General features: G+C 41.3%; 2 protein-coding genes across 4 annotated transcripts; both read left to right on the forward strand.

Annotated features, from left to right (window-relative positions):
• The first annotated feature begins 2,154 nt into the window (after positions 1–2,154).
• alkbh7 (alkB homolog 7) lies at positions 2,155–5,833 on the forward strand. Its single transcript, XM_071902535.2, has 4 exons — positions 2,155–2,557; positions 3,143–3,316; positions 3,868–3,992; positions 4,840–5,833. The coding sequence occupies exons 1-4, from the start codon at positions 2,270–2,272 to the stop codon at positions 4,958–4,960; spliced, it is 708 nt and encodes a 235-aa protein (XP_071758636.1). The 5' UTR covers positions 2,155–2,269; the 3' UTR covers positions 4,961–5,833.
• Positions 5,834–5,969: 136 nt separating this feature from the next.
• Positions 5,970–14,046, forward strand: LOC139914265 (GDP-L-fucose synthase-like). Of its 3 annotated transcripts, none has more exons than XM_071902532.2 (11): positions 5,970–6,317; positions 6,630–6,812; positions 7,788–7,902; positions 8,131–8,259; positions 9,068–9,141; positions 9,574–9,707; positions 9,849–9,913; positions 11,725–11,791; positions 12,079–12,158; positions 13,120–13,219; positions 13,735–14,046. In XM_071902532.2, exons 2-11 carry the CDS (start codon positions 6,658–6,660, stop codon positions 13,788–13,790), a joined length of 975 nt encoding a protein of 324 aa, XP_071758633.2. In that variant the 5' UTR covers positions 5,970–6,317; positions 6,630–6,657; the 3' UTR covers positions 13,791–14,046. The 3 variants fall into 3 exon arrangements, with proteins under 3 accessions (XP_071758633.2, XP_071758635.2, XP_071758634.2); XM_071902534.2 differs by having other exon boundaries at positions 7,850–7,902; positions 8,102–8,259; XM_071902533.2 differs by having other exon boundaries at positions 6,640–6,812.
• Positions 14,047–14,189: the final 143 nt, after the last annotated feature.

Here is a 14,189-nt window from a genome sequence, read left to right on the forward strand (position 1 = left end):
GGTGGATAAACCAAGTAGGGGTCGGGCAGCATCACAACAGCAGACGCTACAGAATGTAAACAAATTCATGGCGCCCGTGAAGAGCTCTGATATGGAGATTAACAGTCAGGTTTTATGCTACCAGTTAATAAATCAAGTGCCGCGGTGACTTGACTAGTGTTGAAATAGTCACTCTATTTCAACAAAAACACTCTTACAAGTAAACTATCTAGGTGATTTTTCAGTTTTTTTCTGTCAGACTTATTCGCCATATACAGTATATGTACATTAAGATCTCAATGTTATTTACCTCTATTCATTCTGACCACAATTCTGGTCCAATGTGCAGGAATCCTTTTGTAGGAATGATGGGGCACATAGCAACCTCTCTCCTTGTTTATCCCTACAATGAAGAACAATTGAAACAAGGATGGGTCAATTGTGTCATAGCCAGCAGGGACTAAGGGTATGACACATACTCAGGGAGAATGAGATTGCACTTGTGCAGCTTCTTGTGGGTGAGACGTTGCAAACTCATATGCTGCATGTTGTATCACCAATTTGGACTGACTGTGGTGATACTGACCCCTCCTTGTTCTTCCCCTTAGATCCACTCATAACTCTGGTGCAACCTTGGAGCTATCAGTCATAACTCCATTGAGAAAAGGCCTGCGAGGGAAGAACTTATGTGGCAGCTGGCCAATGAGAGCAGCTGAGGAGACAGAGGGAAGGGTGGTGGTGAGGCATGAAACCCAGTCGGTCAGGCAAACAGTGGGTGACCTCTCCTTCCCTCTCTGCTCTCCCCTCCTTTAGTATCCCTTCTCCTCTTTCACCTACCCACTTCCCCTCACTGCACATCGCTTTCTCTTCACATCTGTTCCCGTCTGGTCTGCACTCACTCTCTCTTTCCTTATTCTTGCCACTCTTCTCCCTCTCTTTGTGTGTACGTATCCCAAAGCTATGAGAGCAGTAGCCTAGGCGGCAGGCTTGGGCTGAGTGAGCCTCCTTTGTGGCTGTGCATAGCGTGCAGGCCTGGATATATATACACACATACGCACAGGCACACGCACACACACACACACACACACACTGTAGCCAGCTGCTGGATAATATAATTGAAAACCGCCGCCACTGTCCACTGTCATCTGTTCTTCTAACCTTCGCAATTAGCATTGATCACTATCATTATATTATCAACGCAGAGATTGAATGAGTGTGTAACTCTGTGTGGCAATGAGTGTGTTAAGTCTGTATTGGTGTGAATGAGCTGGAGAACAGAGATTTAACAAATGTCTGTTCTCGCCGAGACAGCCTGTATACAGATACAGATGGCTTAATACCAAAATCAAAACATGAAATACAAGTCAGGTCAGACAGGGAGAGGGAGAGAGGGAGAGAGGGAGAGAGAGAGAGAGAGAGAGAGAGAGAGAGAGAGAGAGAGATACTGAGAAAAGGAGGATGAGGTAGGGAAGTAACTCACTTCCCTTTTAATCATGTGAATATATAATTCATGTTAGTGGGATTCTCACATACAAGCCTCCTGCTATATAGGCTACCATCATTTAAATGGTATAAAGGCATCAGGATATGACAACAGTCTCACATGACAGTCTCACAGCAGACCATTTTGGCATCTAACAATATATTTTTTAATGGGTTAAATATGCCTGAGGGCCATGAAACCTATCCTTCTCCTTCACCTAAGACAATATCACAAAAGGTACATGTAACACTGTAGTGACACCCAGAGTCTAACAGGAGTAACGTTATAGCCTAGCATGGATTGGCACTCACCTCCTCTTTGCCAGGCTACTCTGTATCCCTCCTTGATCCCATACAGTGTGCCTATTTTTAGGCAAAATTCTTGGCTGTTTCAGTAAAGGTTGTAAGTTAACGTTGTAGTTAACATTACCTTTTGATTGTGGTTTCTTGTTCTCAGCTTAACATAATAGCCATACTACACTGGCCAGCACTTGAAAGACGATTCATAGCAGGTTTTGATTTAGCACTCCAAACTTCGACTAAAAATCTTGTGTATTTTGTTCACATTATTATCAAAAGATTGTCAAATGAGCTCAGGACAGGGGCACTGGTGACGATACTGCAGCGCATTCCTTGCCGTTTTATCTCGAGTCGTTGAAAGACTACGTCCCCCACAATACTTTGCGTTTTGAACATGGCGCCTCACATCGCAGCCTGACTTCTGTCAACAAAATAATAAAGCAAAACCCCGCTAAACGCGGCTTTATCGGACTGGGTATCGACGCTGAATGATACTTACAACGGAAGAATGAAACTATTGCTAACAGTCGTGAAACGAATTCATAAAGCACCTCTGTGCAATGCCCCGCGCTGTCTGAGCTCCGTTGCCAGGTCGTCCGGTCCTGCTAACAGCGGCCTGTTACCTTTCCGGGATGAAGAGCTAATAGTCGGTTCCAGTCCGGAGCTGGTCAAGAGGCTCAGCTCACAGGTGGAGGTGAGGACGGAGTTCATCAGTGAGGAGGAGGAGGGCGCCCTTATGCGAGAGCTGGAGCCAGGTCTGAGGAAGAAACGGTACGAGTTCGACCACTGGGACGATGTAAGTTAAGTTTGACAAGTCGACCTTGATATGCTGGCTTCAGTGTGACAGTAGGCTACTTACCTGAAAATTAATTACACAGAATTCGCATTTAGGCCTATTGGTGGTGGTGAACTCGTGGCTCTGGCTAGCTTATGTTTGTGATAACTAGTGTGTTGACTACTGTTAAACTGAGTCTTCAAGTCCCCAGTTCTGATTGGCTCGTCACGTTCGAGGTCAGTTTAAAATAACATAACTAACCTAAATGTACACCTGTGACTATAACAGTTAATTTAAATATATGAGTCATCACTCATACTGGCACTTAAGCATGGCTTGGCAACCACTTTGTTTAACTACTACTCAAGCACTATTGCCTAGTGGAAGAACACCATTCAAATACTATTACTTAATTATAGAATAATTGTAAACCTACAATTAATAACAAGTACAGGTGTCTTGACTCACAAGGCCTCTTAGTTATCTAATTACCATAAAGCAAAACCTTTTTGTGGCTTATTGCATAGAAACAGCATGGTTGTGTTTTAAGAGCCCCTGACACTGACCTGACCTACATTGTGCTCACTAACACTAACCCTCATTTAGGCTATTCACGGGTACCGAGAGACCGAGCGTGTGACGTGGGGGGCGGCATGTGAAGGGGTCTTGAGTCGTGTCAGATCTGTGGCGTTTGCTGAGGACAGTCCACTCCTTGGTCCCGTACACATCCTAGATCTGGACAAGGCTGGCTACATCAAACCCCACATCGACAGTGTCAAGGTAGGTTTCTCTTCCTACTACATGGAAGCCTGTGCAGTGCTGAAGAACCGCTTCAGCAAATACATTTTTCACCCCATTTCTAGAGAATAATTCCTTGTCAGGTTAAGTCAGTACAGGATTATCTTTAAACTAGCTAACAGGGCTAACAAATCCCTGCACCAGTTCTCAGCATGGGGTCAGGTCATTTCCAAGAGTCCATGAGAAGGTGCATGTATAGGTTCAGCAATATCAAGCAAAATTCACTGTTATTTCATTTCATCAACATTAGAGTAATGGCAGTATGTATATGAATGGCTATTTTGAACATAGGTTTCAGGCTCCCCACTGTTATTTCCCTGTCACATTAAAAGGATTTCATTGTGTTCCTCTGGGGTCCCTGGGGCAAAATCTTCCATGAAAGGAGTTCCCATATAGAAAGTGTCTGTTTAGGGTTCCTTGGCATCAAAACTTTTGGGAAACCCTTTCTTAAGGGATATTAAGCTGTTGTTCCAGTGTGCTTTATTCCTGTCCACCTTCCTGTCCCATCTACCCACCTTCTCCCCCTTTCTCAGTTTTGCGGCAGCACCATTGCAGGGTTAAGTCTTCTGTCAGACAGCATCATGCGTTTGGTGAAAGAGGGTGCCACCAATGAATGGCTGGACCTGCTGCTGCCCCGACGCTCCCTCTACATACTGAGGTTTGGAATATACTGCAATTCCTTCAGAAGAATATGTTTTGATTTGATTCTCTGGAAAATAAATTTGATCATTTCTAGGTCTTGGAAAGTTTGGGAGTTGCACAAAAGCAAAAGATCATTGAAAAAATGTAACCCTGCTCAGACACAATTCACATCGGAGTAAAAAAAAATGTAGGTGTAGACCCACTGTCAGTTTTTCAGCATACATCATATGAAAAATTGATCAAAAGCTTCAAAGCCAGTAAAGAAGGTGAAGTCTGGAAAAAGTACGGAATTTACAGAATGAACCAAAAACATGCTGAAGAACTCTGACCCCAATACCATGGCACGCAACAAACTGTGACAGTTGTGAATCGTTTCTGCCTGTAGCCTGTATCCAGGTACACTAAAGGAAATGGGCAAAATATTTGAAAAAGGTTTGAACCAGGTCTGATAAAGTTGAGCCAGGTTGGATCCCATCTGCCACATCCTTGATTCTTTGCCTCTTCAACCAACATCGATTTCAACCTCAACAGTCTTACCTTGATGAAGAGACCAGGGACAGTTGTTTCTTTGCCTTCTGTCATTCTCCTTCATTGTGTGTTCATGTGTTCATGAGATGCATGAATCCATGTAGAGTGAGGCATGTAAGAGCTGTGTCTAAATGTGTGTTGTGCTCTGCTATCTGTTAGTGTTAAGAAAACTCCATTTGAACAGAACAGAAAATAAATGCAGTGAAAGGCAAACAGAAACCTCAGACATTTTCATCATGGAGTGTAGTTATATTATAGACAGGATAACAATGATCTAACAACAATAATCTAGTAATCATCCCTCCCTCCCCCCTCTATCCCCCACACTCACGCAGGGACCAGGCCAGATATGACTTCACTCATGAGATCCTGAAAGATGAGGAGTCCTTGTTCCACGGACAGAAAGTGCCTCGCCAGCGCCGTATCTCCGTCATTTGTCGGAACCTTCCCGCATGAACCAAGAGCGCCCAGGAGGGAAAAATACAAATACCCACAACACAGACTCAACTGGGATATTAAAGGAGCACAACATGAACTGAGAGGACTGTGTTGGTGATCTCCATTGATTACATGTATAAAATATTTATATATACATATGTTGGCTCAATATTTAAAGGTGGACTTGATTGTGGGATTGCTCGGAATATGGTGTTCCCCACTGGGAAATATCAATGACAACACCACTGTTGAACACCACTATTGATTCTGACTAGGTTAAAGATATTGTCATCACTGTGGTGTGTTACTCTAGTTCTGTATAATACAGAGAAGTGCTTAGTAGCACTCATTGTTAAATTGAGCATTTCTGAAGCACTTTACTAAAATAAAATCAAAGTGAAATAGGAAGTATATGTGCTGCTCTCATATTTTCCAAAACTGGGACTTCAATATAGTCTCTAATTTAGAAGCATGCAGTGTGTCTAGTCTATGGATGTTTTCATAGTCTCCTACTGGTTAGAGGCAAGACCACAACTTGAGGTTGCTAGGTGGGGACATGAGCGAGGTCTGCACAATATTATAATGAGTCGCCTCATCTTGTGTATTTCTCATAAACATTTATGACTGGAGACAGGTAGAAAAAAAAACATAACTATGACTTTACCTATCATGCACTCATATCATGGACATGCAGCATAACTAAAAAACATTCCCAAAGCGCATCATTCCCGTGACAGAACTATTTCTCGTAGGTAGTAGAGAATTCTATTGCAATTAGGTTTTGATCCACACTCCCTCAGAAATGTACCTCAAGCAACAGGGCAAGAGTTAATTCACTTTAAATTAATTCAGAATGCAAAGTGAAACTACTATTAATTGGTTAATGATAGGGCATTCATTCTCAGTTATTTCACTGATGATAGGACAAACCTTTTCAAGAAAGGTATTAAGTTTTTTGTTGTATGCAAATTTACCAATTGTGATCAAAACCTCAGCCCTCATATTTAGATGGCACTTTTTCTCAAAATTTTTGCCTCATTGTGCCCTAATCCACACATCTTAAAATTATGAGCTTCAGTCAAAAATGGATTATGACTAAACATACCAGCAGATGGTATTAGACCATCTTCTCCATGGTTCCAAGGACTGGATCACCTGGTAGGAGGAGTCAGAAGTTTCCCCCTACACCTATAGTTGCCCCAAACCTGTTCATCACTCCAAAGTGAGGAACAAAAACCTGAAAGCTTTCCAAAGTATACAAAAGAATAATGTGAAGTACTTGTTAGACAGGATTGCCTGGTGAGACACTGACAGTCCAGTTTAGACACACACTTTCCAGAGACGTCCACACTTACTTCAGCCCACTAACACGCAGGTAAGGAGCATGAAGGCATTAGAAAGGTGACACTTTTTATGCTGATTTGTGAATTATTCTAAGGTTGTTTATTGACTAAATGTTATGATTTAGTATTATCTGTTTGCAGAATGTGTATGTCTTTGGTTGAAAAGTCCTAACTCAAAGTATGTGGATATATGAATATCTCAGAGTGTCTAGTTTACCCGCTTTAAGACAGCTACTTCTTTTTTTATTTATGTACTTATTTATTTGTATTATAGCAATAATGTGAAAAAATTATTCAATTGAATTTCATGACACCTCTTTTCTGTAACTGATTTTCACTCTCAGTCATTCACAGCCAACACAGACATAGAAGATGGGGTCAGTAAACAATGCAGGGCCGATACGTGTCCTTGTGACTGGGGGATCTGGGTTGGTAGGCAAAGCCATTGAGCATGTGGTGCAGGAGGAAGGTGGGAAGCATGAGGGAGAAGAATGGATCTTCCTCTCTTCTAAGGATGCCGATCTTGTGTAAGTTGCTTCACTATGGCAGTTCCACCAAAGAACGGCCTACCAACTAAATTGTTTATCATTGATGTGTTAAGACACTATTAGATTGAACTGTTTTATTTTCTACTCAGTCCATCTAAAAAAGATGAAATTCCAAATTAGATTGATTTGTGACATTCTACCTTTAATCTGAAGAGAAGACCAAAAGCCTATTTAGCAACTCCAGCTTTATTTGCTCTATGTTCATTAGGAACTACAGTACCTCGCCTTACAGGACAGATAGCATTCCTCACAAATGAGCATACATCCACGAACAGCACAGAACAGGAAGCTGCAGACCACATAGGGGTAGATTTGGGGGTGATAGGGGCAGCTCCCCAGCAATATTGGGAGGTGCACTGTCCATTGTATTGTACACAATACAATTATGTTAATGCAAGGCGTGTTTGATAAACGCATCCACCTGCTGTGCTTCTTCTCAGTATGCTCAGACGGGGTTTTTATATTGCTCCCTATCTGTTTATCGTATGTATGCCTTCTATGCTGAACCCCTGCTGCAGGGAACACCATGATTATAGAGCCATTATAGCAAAGTGAAACTAACTGTACTACCATTACAGTCAATAAATGGTTAAACCTTTTTTTTATTCATCAAGGGAAGAAGTGTTGAGCATGTATGCTCTTTTTCAGCAACACCCTCATTCATGCAGGCCACTCACAATCATACCTAGGAGCTGTCCAGTGCAATGACAGTCTTCTACTATTGAGAGACCCCACTGTAGCATTGGGGGTGAAGCACCTTGCTCAAGGGCACCTGAGCAGTGTTTAAGGGAGGAGTGAATGTTACTCATTCACTTCTCCCACAGAGATTTCCCCAGCTGGCATGGGAATTCAAACCTTCAAGTTACAAACTTAATTTTTAGGCTACTACCACCCAATGTGTAATTGATTACTGTATAAACGTGGTGCTAAAACTATGTACTATAATGTCAACAGAGATGTTGGGCAGACCAGGGCTGTGTTTGAGAAATATCGTCCCACTCATGTCATCCACCTAGCTGCAAAAGTGGGAGGACTGTATCTACACATGAGGGAGAACCTGCACTTCTTGGTGAGACAATGCAGCCTTTCTGTGTCCCATCGCAACTGAAACTGACTTTCTGCTGCAGTTAAAATAGGCTAAAAATAGAAATTGTTTGTGAACTGTTGCAGTAAAATCAATGTCAAAGCCACAGTGAAAATGAGGCTGATGTTGCAGTATTTGAGATGAATGCACAATATCTACATTGTCTTTTAACTTTGATGGACAGCGAGTGACAGCCTTCAACAATCTTCACAGAGGGACAACCTCAAGATCAATGACAATGTGCTACAAACGGCTCATGAGATGGGTGTCACCAAGGTAGTGTCCTGCCTGTCCAGCTGCATCTTCCCTGACAGAACCACCTACCCCATTGATGAGACCATGGTGAGTTTAACAACTGATAGGTACAACCTTATGAGACAGAATTGAATTGAATACAGAATTGAAGATCTAATAATACTCCAACTGATTAGACTGTGGCGAGTTTGAATTTGAAGTTTAGATTATGATACATATGCCTCATTTTACTGAAACTGACTTTACTGAAAGCATTATTTTTATATCAGCACTCAAAAGAATGCCACTGTGCTTTGACCTGTGGCTCATGTCATTCTTGGAGTTAATACCTCAGGCTATTTTCTGGCTTTTTTATATTTTTTCCAGAATGGAGAAATGAGGGAGCTATTTTGTGCTGACTAATCACTACTACAGAATTGTTTGATGTTATTTTTTTTCCTGAAAAGTTGTTCCAATATGCCATAATAGAACCCATGATGAAGAGCTTCCTCCTTCTCTATGGAGCAACTTTTGAGAACCGTAGTGTCACCTTTTTTTCTTGCCTTGACATTTCCCTTAATTGTAGGGAGTTTCATGGAGTTTTGAAGAATAGACGAATGACTGAGGTACTGCTGCACATAATCAAAAACGGTGGTGTTGTCCTCTAAATGAAGAAGAAAGACAGTTGAAAGACAGAAAATTGCCTGCCATTAATAAGCTCAGTTCTCCTAGGAGTGAATAGATATGATTATTTTATCAGGTGTCTCAGGTTTTGGACCACGCAATGACATTGTACCTCGACAGTAATTATCTGGGTGCAATGTTACTGCACAGCTATGGAATTGAGAGAAACATTAATTTATTATTTTGGCAAGGGTGGGGTTTTAACGTTTGCTGTAATCCCCAACTCTCACAGATACACAATGGGCCGCCCCATGACTCCAACTTTGGCTACTCACATGCTAAAAGGATGATTGATGTTCAGAACAGGTGAGCTGTGCAGTGCAAACAGGGGTGTGGTGTGGACAGATGGGGGAATCTGTCATGCATTCATCCTCAACAAAAACACAAAGCCCAGAGAAGTATGCTCAGACAAGAAGTATTCATGTTGTCTTTCGGAACTTTTGTTTAACTTTTGGTTGTGGCCTCAGCTGATCTGTGACCGTGAAAACAACCATAATGAATCGTAATTCACTGAGCCAGGTGCATACTGTCTCCTACAGACCAGTCCTATATGCCAATTTCCTAGTGCAAAGTGGGCAGTGGGATCAGCGTTCTAATTAAAATGCTGCATTCTATTAATTGCCAGTCACAACAAAGGTTTGGGGGTGGACATCTATCCAAAACAATAATGTAAACACGCTTCCTTGTGTGTGTGTGTGTGTGTGTGTGTGTGTGTGTGTGTGAGTGTTCATTTCACAGGGCATACTTTCAGCAGTATGGACATCGCTACACGGCGGTCATCCCAACTAATGTGTTTGGCCCTCATGACAACTTCAACATAGAAAATGGCCATGTGCTGTCAGCACTCATGAACAAGACATACAAAGCCAAACGTAAGTAACTCAGACCCACTCGCCCGTCTACACGCGTGCCCACATGTATGTGAACAAGCACTGAGTAAGCACAAACACATATCAACACACACACAGTAACATGGTAATACAATGACTTCTTTTCCCCTGTCTCGCTCATAGAGGATGGGACTCCTGTGAATGTGTGGGGCTCTGGTTCTCCTAGAAGGCAGTTCATCTATTCTCTGGTACAGTACTGCGTCTGTGTGCTAGAACTAGAACTAGAACTATGTGTCATTGCGACTCTTCTATCTCCCCAGGGAATTCACACAGATATCTACTGACTCTATTGATGATGTCACTGACACAGTCTGTAGTTATTTATCCTTATTCAAAGATTTGGCAGTTCCCACAAAATATGTTAAGATCTTTCCAAATAACAAGCCATGGATTTCTAAACATCTAGAGACAGTGTTGCTCAAAAAGAAGTCTGCTTTCCAGAAGGGTGACGTGATTGCTGAAAGGGAGGGCAGAAAAGAAGTAAGGTCAGAAATGATATATAAGATATAAGATATTAGATAAATTATATATAAGATATTAGATAAATTATATATAAGATATATAAGATAAAATGGAACCAGGGCTTATCAGCAGCAATCTCAGGTCTGCATGGAGAGGCATGAGGAATATGACTGGGTCACATGACCAAAGAGGCAGTAGGGCTGTATGACTAGATGGTTTTAACTCTGACATACAACTGGCAAATGAGCTCAGTAGCTTTTACCTCTGTTTTGACCGTTTTGATTTTAAATCTGAAATAAATGAGATATGCAAGATAACCATAGCTCCTCCCAAGACAGACTTTATTTTTGTTCCAGTAGCAAAAACGAGCATCCCCAGGGAACTAAATGATTTCAGGCCAGTGGCATTAACATCCCTGGTTATGAAAACTTCTGAAAAAAGGTCACACATTATGAGCCAACTTGGGAGTGTCCTGGATCCTGTGCAGTTTGCTTATCAGGCTGGAAGAGGAGTGGAAGATGCTACACTGACTTCACACTGACTTTACTGCACCAAAGACTCTAGGCTGCTGTATATTGACTTTTCTTCAGCCTTCAACACTATCCAGCCCCATTTACTTGCTGAAAAGCTGCTGTCATAGCTTAGCTTAGAGCTGAACACTGTGCGCTGGGTAGTGGATTTCCTTACAAACATGTCTCAGTGTGTTCAGGTTCCACTGGTTCTCCCCAGGGTTGTGTCCTCTCTCCACTATTGTATTATATATTTTGTATACAAATGACATTTAAAGATAGATATTTTATCAAGTTTCCAGAACATACTGTCAACATCACCAGTGTTAAAGGCAAGGTCATGGAGTTAGTGGATAGCTATAAGTACAAGGGTACTGTTGTTGACAATAAATGTAAATTTGAGAAGAATACAGATGTTATCTGTAACAAGGTGCTACAACGATTGTTTTTCTTGCGTAAAATGAATTATTTTAATGTAGTAAAGCCATGACATTGTTTTATTAAAGCTTTATTGAATCTATTTTAACTTTTTGTATTGTAGCTTGGTTTGGCAACCTGAACATGTGCAATAAAACTAGATTGGGGAGTCTGGTTAAAGTAGCCAGCAAGATTATTGGGGTGAGTCGGACACAGCTAACTGTGATCTTGGATCTTGGAGTGGCAGGTGTTGAGAAAGGCTCATGCCATCCTTGACTGACCTGGCCGTCCCCTCAGAAAGGAGTCTGAGCTAATGCCATCTGGCTGACTATAGACTGAGACTTAATCTGCATGTTGGTGTAGCCTCTGTCTCTGTAGCGCATTTGAGATTTGCTCTTATCAATGGATCTTTACTCTAGTCTTATTATTTTATGGCATACTTATGATATGTTTTATTGCTGACTTGCTATGATCTGTTTTTGTTGTATTTAATGTTGTTTTTTGTTGTTTTTACTATCTTTTACTGATGTAGTTGATGTTGAGCAATGCCTACTTGTTTTTTAAACTCTGTCTGATTGATTGATTGATGTGTGTGTCTGTGTTATTCTCAGGACCTGGGCCGTCTAATTGTTTGGGTACTAAGGGAATATAATGAGGTTGACCCCATCATCCTCTCTGGTGAGTACAGTGCTTCATAGTGTGTATTTGCTTGTGTGTGTGCTTCTGGGTATATGTTTGTGTGATGTGTGACAGAGGGCAAGACCGAGAAAGTTATCACTTGAAAACAATTAATTGCAAATATGTGCAGCATAAACACACATGCACCATGACAGGATGACATACACACACACACACACACCCACACACACACAGACACACACACACACACACGTGTGCGAGACCATCGCTGTGTATATGTGTATGCAACCATGCTTCCTTTGACACGTTGCCTCTCGATTGCACAGTGGGGGAAGAGGAAGAGGTCTCGATCAAAGAGGCTGTGGAGATGATTGCGCAGTCTCTGGACTTCAAAGGCAAAATGCTTGTATCCTTTCAACATTCCCCAGCGCTGCTACAGCCTGTCCCCATTAGCTCTGTTCAACATAACTGGGGCTGGTATGATTTGGGTCTCCACTGAATAGTCAGCTCGCCAAAATACAATGACAAGCACACTTCGTGCCCCATGACTCAACAACTTGTTTCAGTGCTAGTGCAATAAACAGACAATTGGCTGTTTCATTCACAGTTTCGTATTTAGTGAAAAAGATACAAATTTAATACACCTAACTATTACAAAGCATTCTATTTACAATCAGTAAACTTTGAAACCTTTATATCTGAGCTTGTATCCAGCTTTGACCACATCTGTCCAGTCGTGGTCCAGCCTGGTTCTGGAGATAGTAGCAATGATCACTTTGAGCCATGGCATAGCTAAATCCTGGCAACTGGAGACAAGGCAATAGTCTAATGGGCTGTGCAGTTTCCCAGAACCATGCAAATGCCATCTTTGTTATATTATAAGTAAATTGACTAAGGTCTTAGTCTTGAGATGCTTTACTGAACCTGGGTCGTGATCATAGGTTTTGCCCAGGGACATTCAGTATCTTGCCAACATTCCTAAAACATAGAGATACAAATGTGTGAAAACTAAATAGATCAGTGGTGTACGGATCAACTCATTTGCTACTTTTGTGTAACCATCAACAAAATCATCTGTGTTCTTGATATACTGTATTACTTTATGAATTTCTGGAAGCTTTATTTTTCAGAATAGGTTAATAGTGTTTTGGAAGTAAAGCTTAAGTAAGTTCTAACAGGTGGAGTTAAGGGATATTGTTTTCATCTTCCGCATTGGTTTTCAGAATTTGATGTCATGTGCATATACAGTATGAAGCCTCTGGATGCGCTGTACACTCCAGGGATGAAGAAACCAAAGGGTCATAGATTTGAGGCTCACTCAAACCCTCAGCAGTACCACCTGACCTCTCCTTGACACCTCACATCAGTTTGACACCACCATGTCTGATGGCCAGATGAAGAAGACAGCCAGCAACGCCAAGCTAAGACGCTACCTCCCCAACTTCACCTTCACGCCCCTTCAAGAAGGTCAGAGTTCACAGTGCATCTTGACACTAGGGAACCTATTGTCAGAGCAAAAGAAAAAGTACAATGCTGCTGTTGTGTGAACACCACATAAGTCAAAATTGAAAGTGTCAGAATTGAAAATCCATTTGAATTTAAATAGAAAGTTAAATGAAAATTTGAGAATATGTCATAGAATCATAACCTCAAAGTCTGTATCATTTAATAAAATACAATGGCATTGATCTGAACTTGTCCACCCAAGGACAGGACAGACGAGGACAATATTAATATCAGTTATGTCCTATTTATGAGCATTAATGAAATTCATACACTGAAAGTGATGATGTGTTTCTTATAGTAACAAACAACACCCAAGAAAACAATGTGATAAGTCAAACTAACAACCCTTGGGCAAGCTTAGTCCCTGCTTTTCCCCCAGCCACTCAGCACACAAATGAAGGAGGGATTTGAATGATTTTTTGCATGCAACCCCAGCCTGCTAAATATAATTTGTTTTTGCTTCACTTCCCTTCTAGCCATTAAAATGACCTGTGACTGGTTTCTGGCCAACTACAACATTGCCCGCACATAAAGTGACCAGGCACTAAGCTGAAATGACAAACTACTGCATCCTGTTAATGTTAATGCCTTGAGTTCTGTGGTTAAACAAGGTCATATCACTCTGTGCAATATTGTAAGAGGGTTTATTCAATGTCACATTATGTGCATAAACTGTATGTACTTATTTTAGTCTAATGTACTCAAGCCATTTAAAGCTTTTGATTTGTCTGCTCCTGTATCAGTGTGGTGTGCAACATTATACGGGATTGTAAATCAATGCCATTATTCTGAACATAAAAATGCATTCAAAAAGTACCAGATTTTCTGTACACATTGCCAATAGTTACTGCAAGACTCCCGCAGTAACCGCCGACAAGGATACTGTTTTTTTTCTCCAACACATAAAAATATAGTGTGCATATTCAAATTT

Source organism: Centroberyx gerrardi, chromosome 7 (assembly GCF_048128805.1).
Source record: "Centroberyx gerrardi isolate f3 chromosome 7, fCenGer3.hap1.cur.20231027, whole genome shotgun sequence".
NCBI lineage: Eukaryota > Metazoa > Chordata > Actinopteri > Beryciformes > Berycidae > Centroberyx > Centroberyx gerrardi.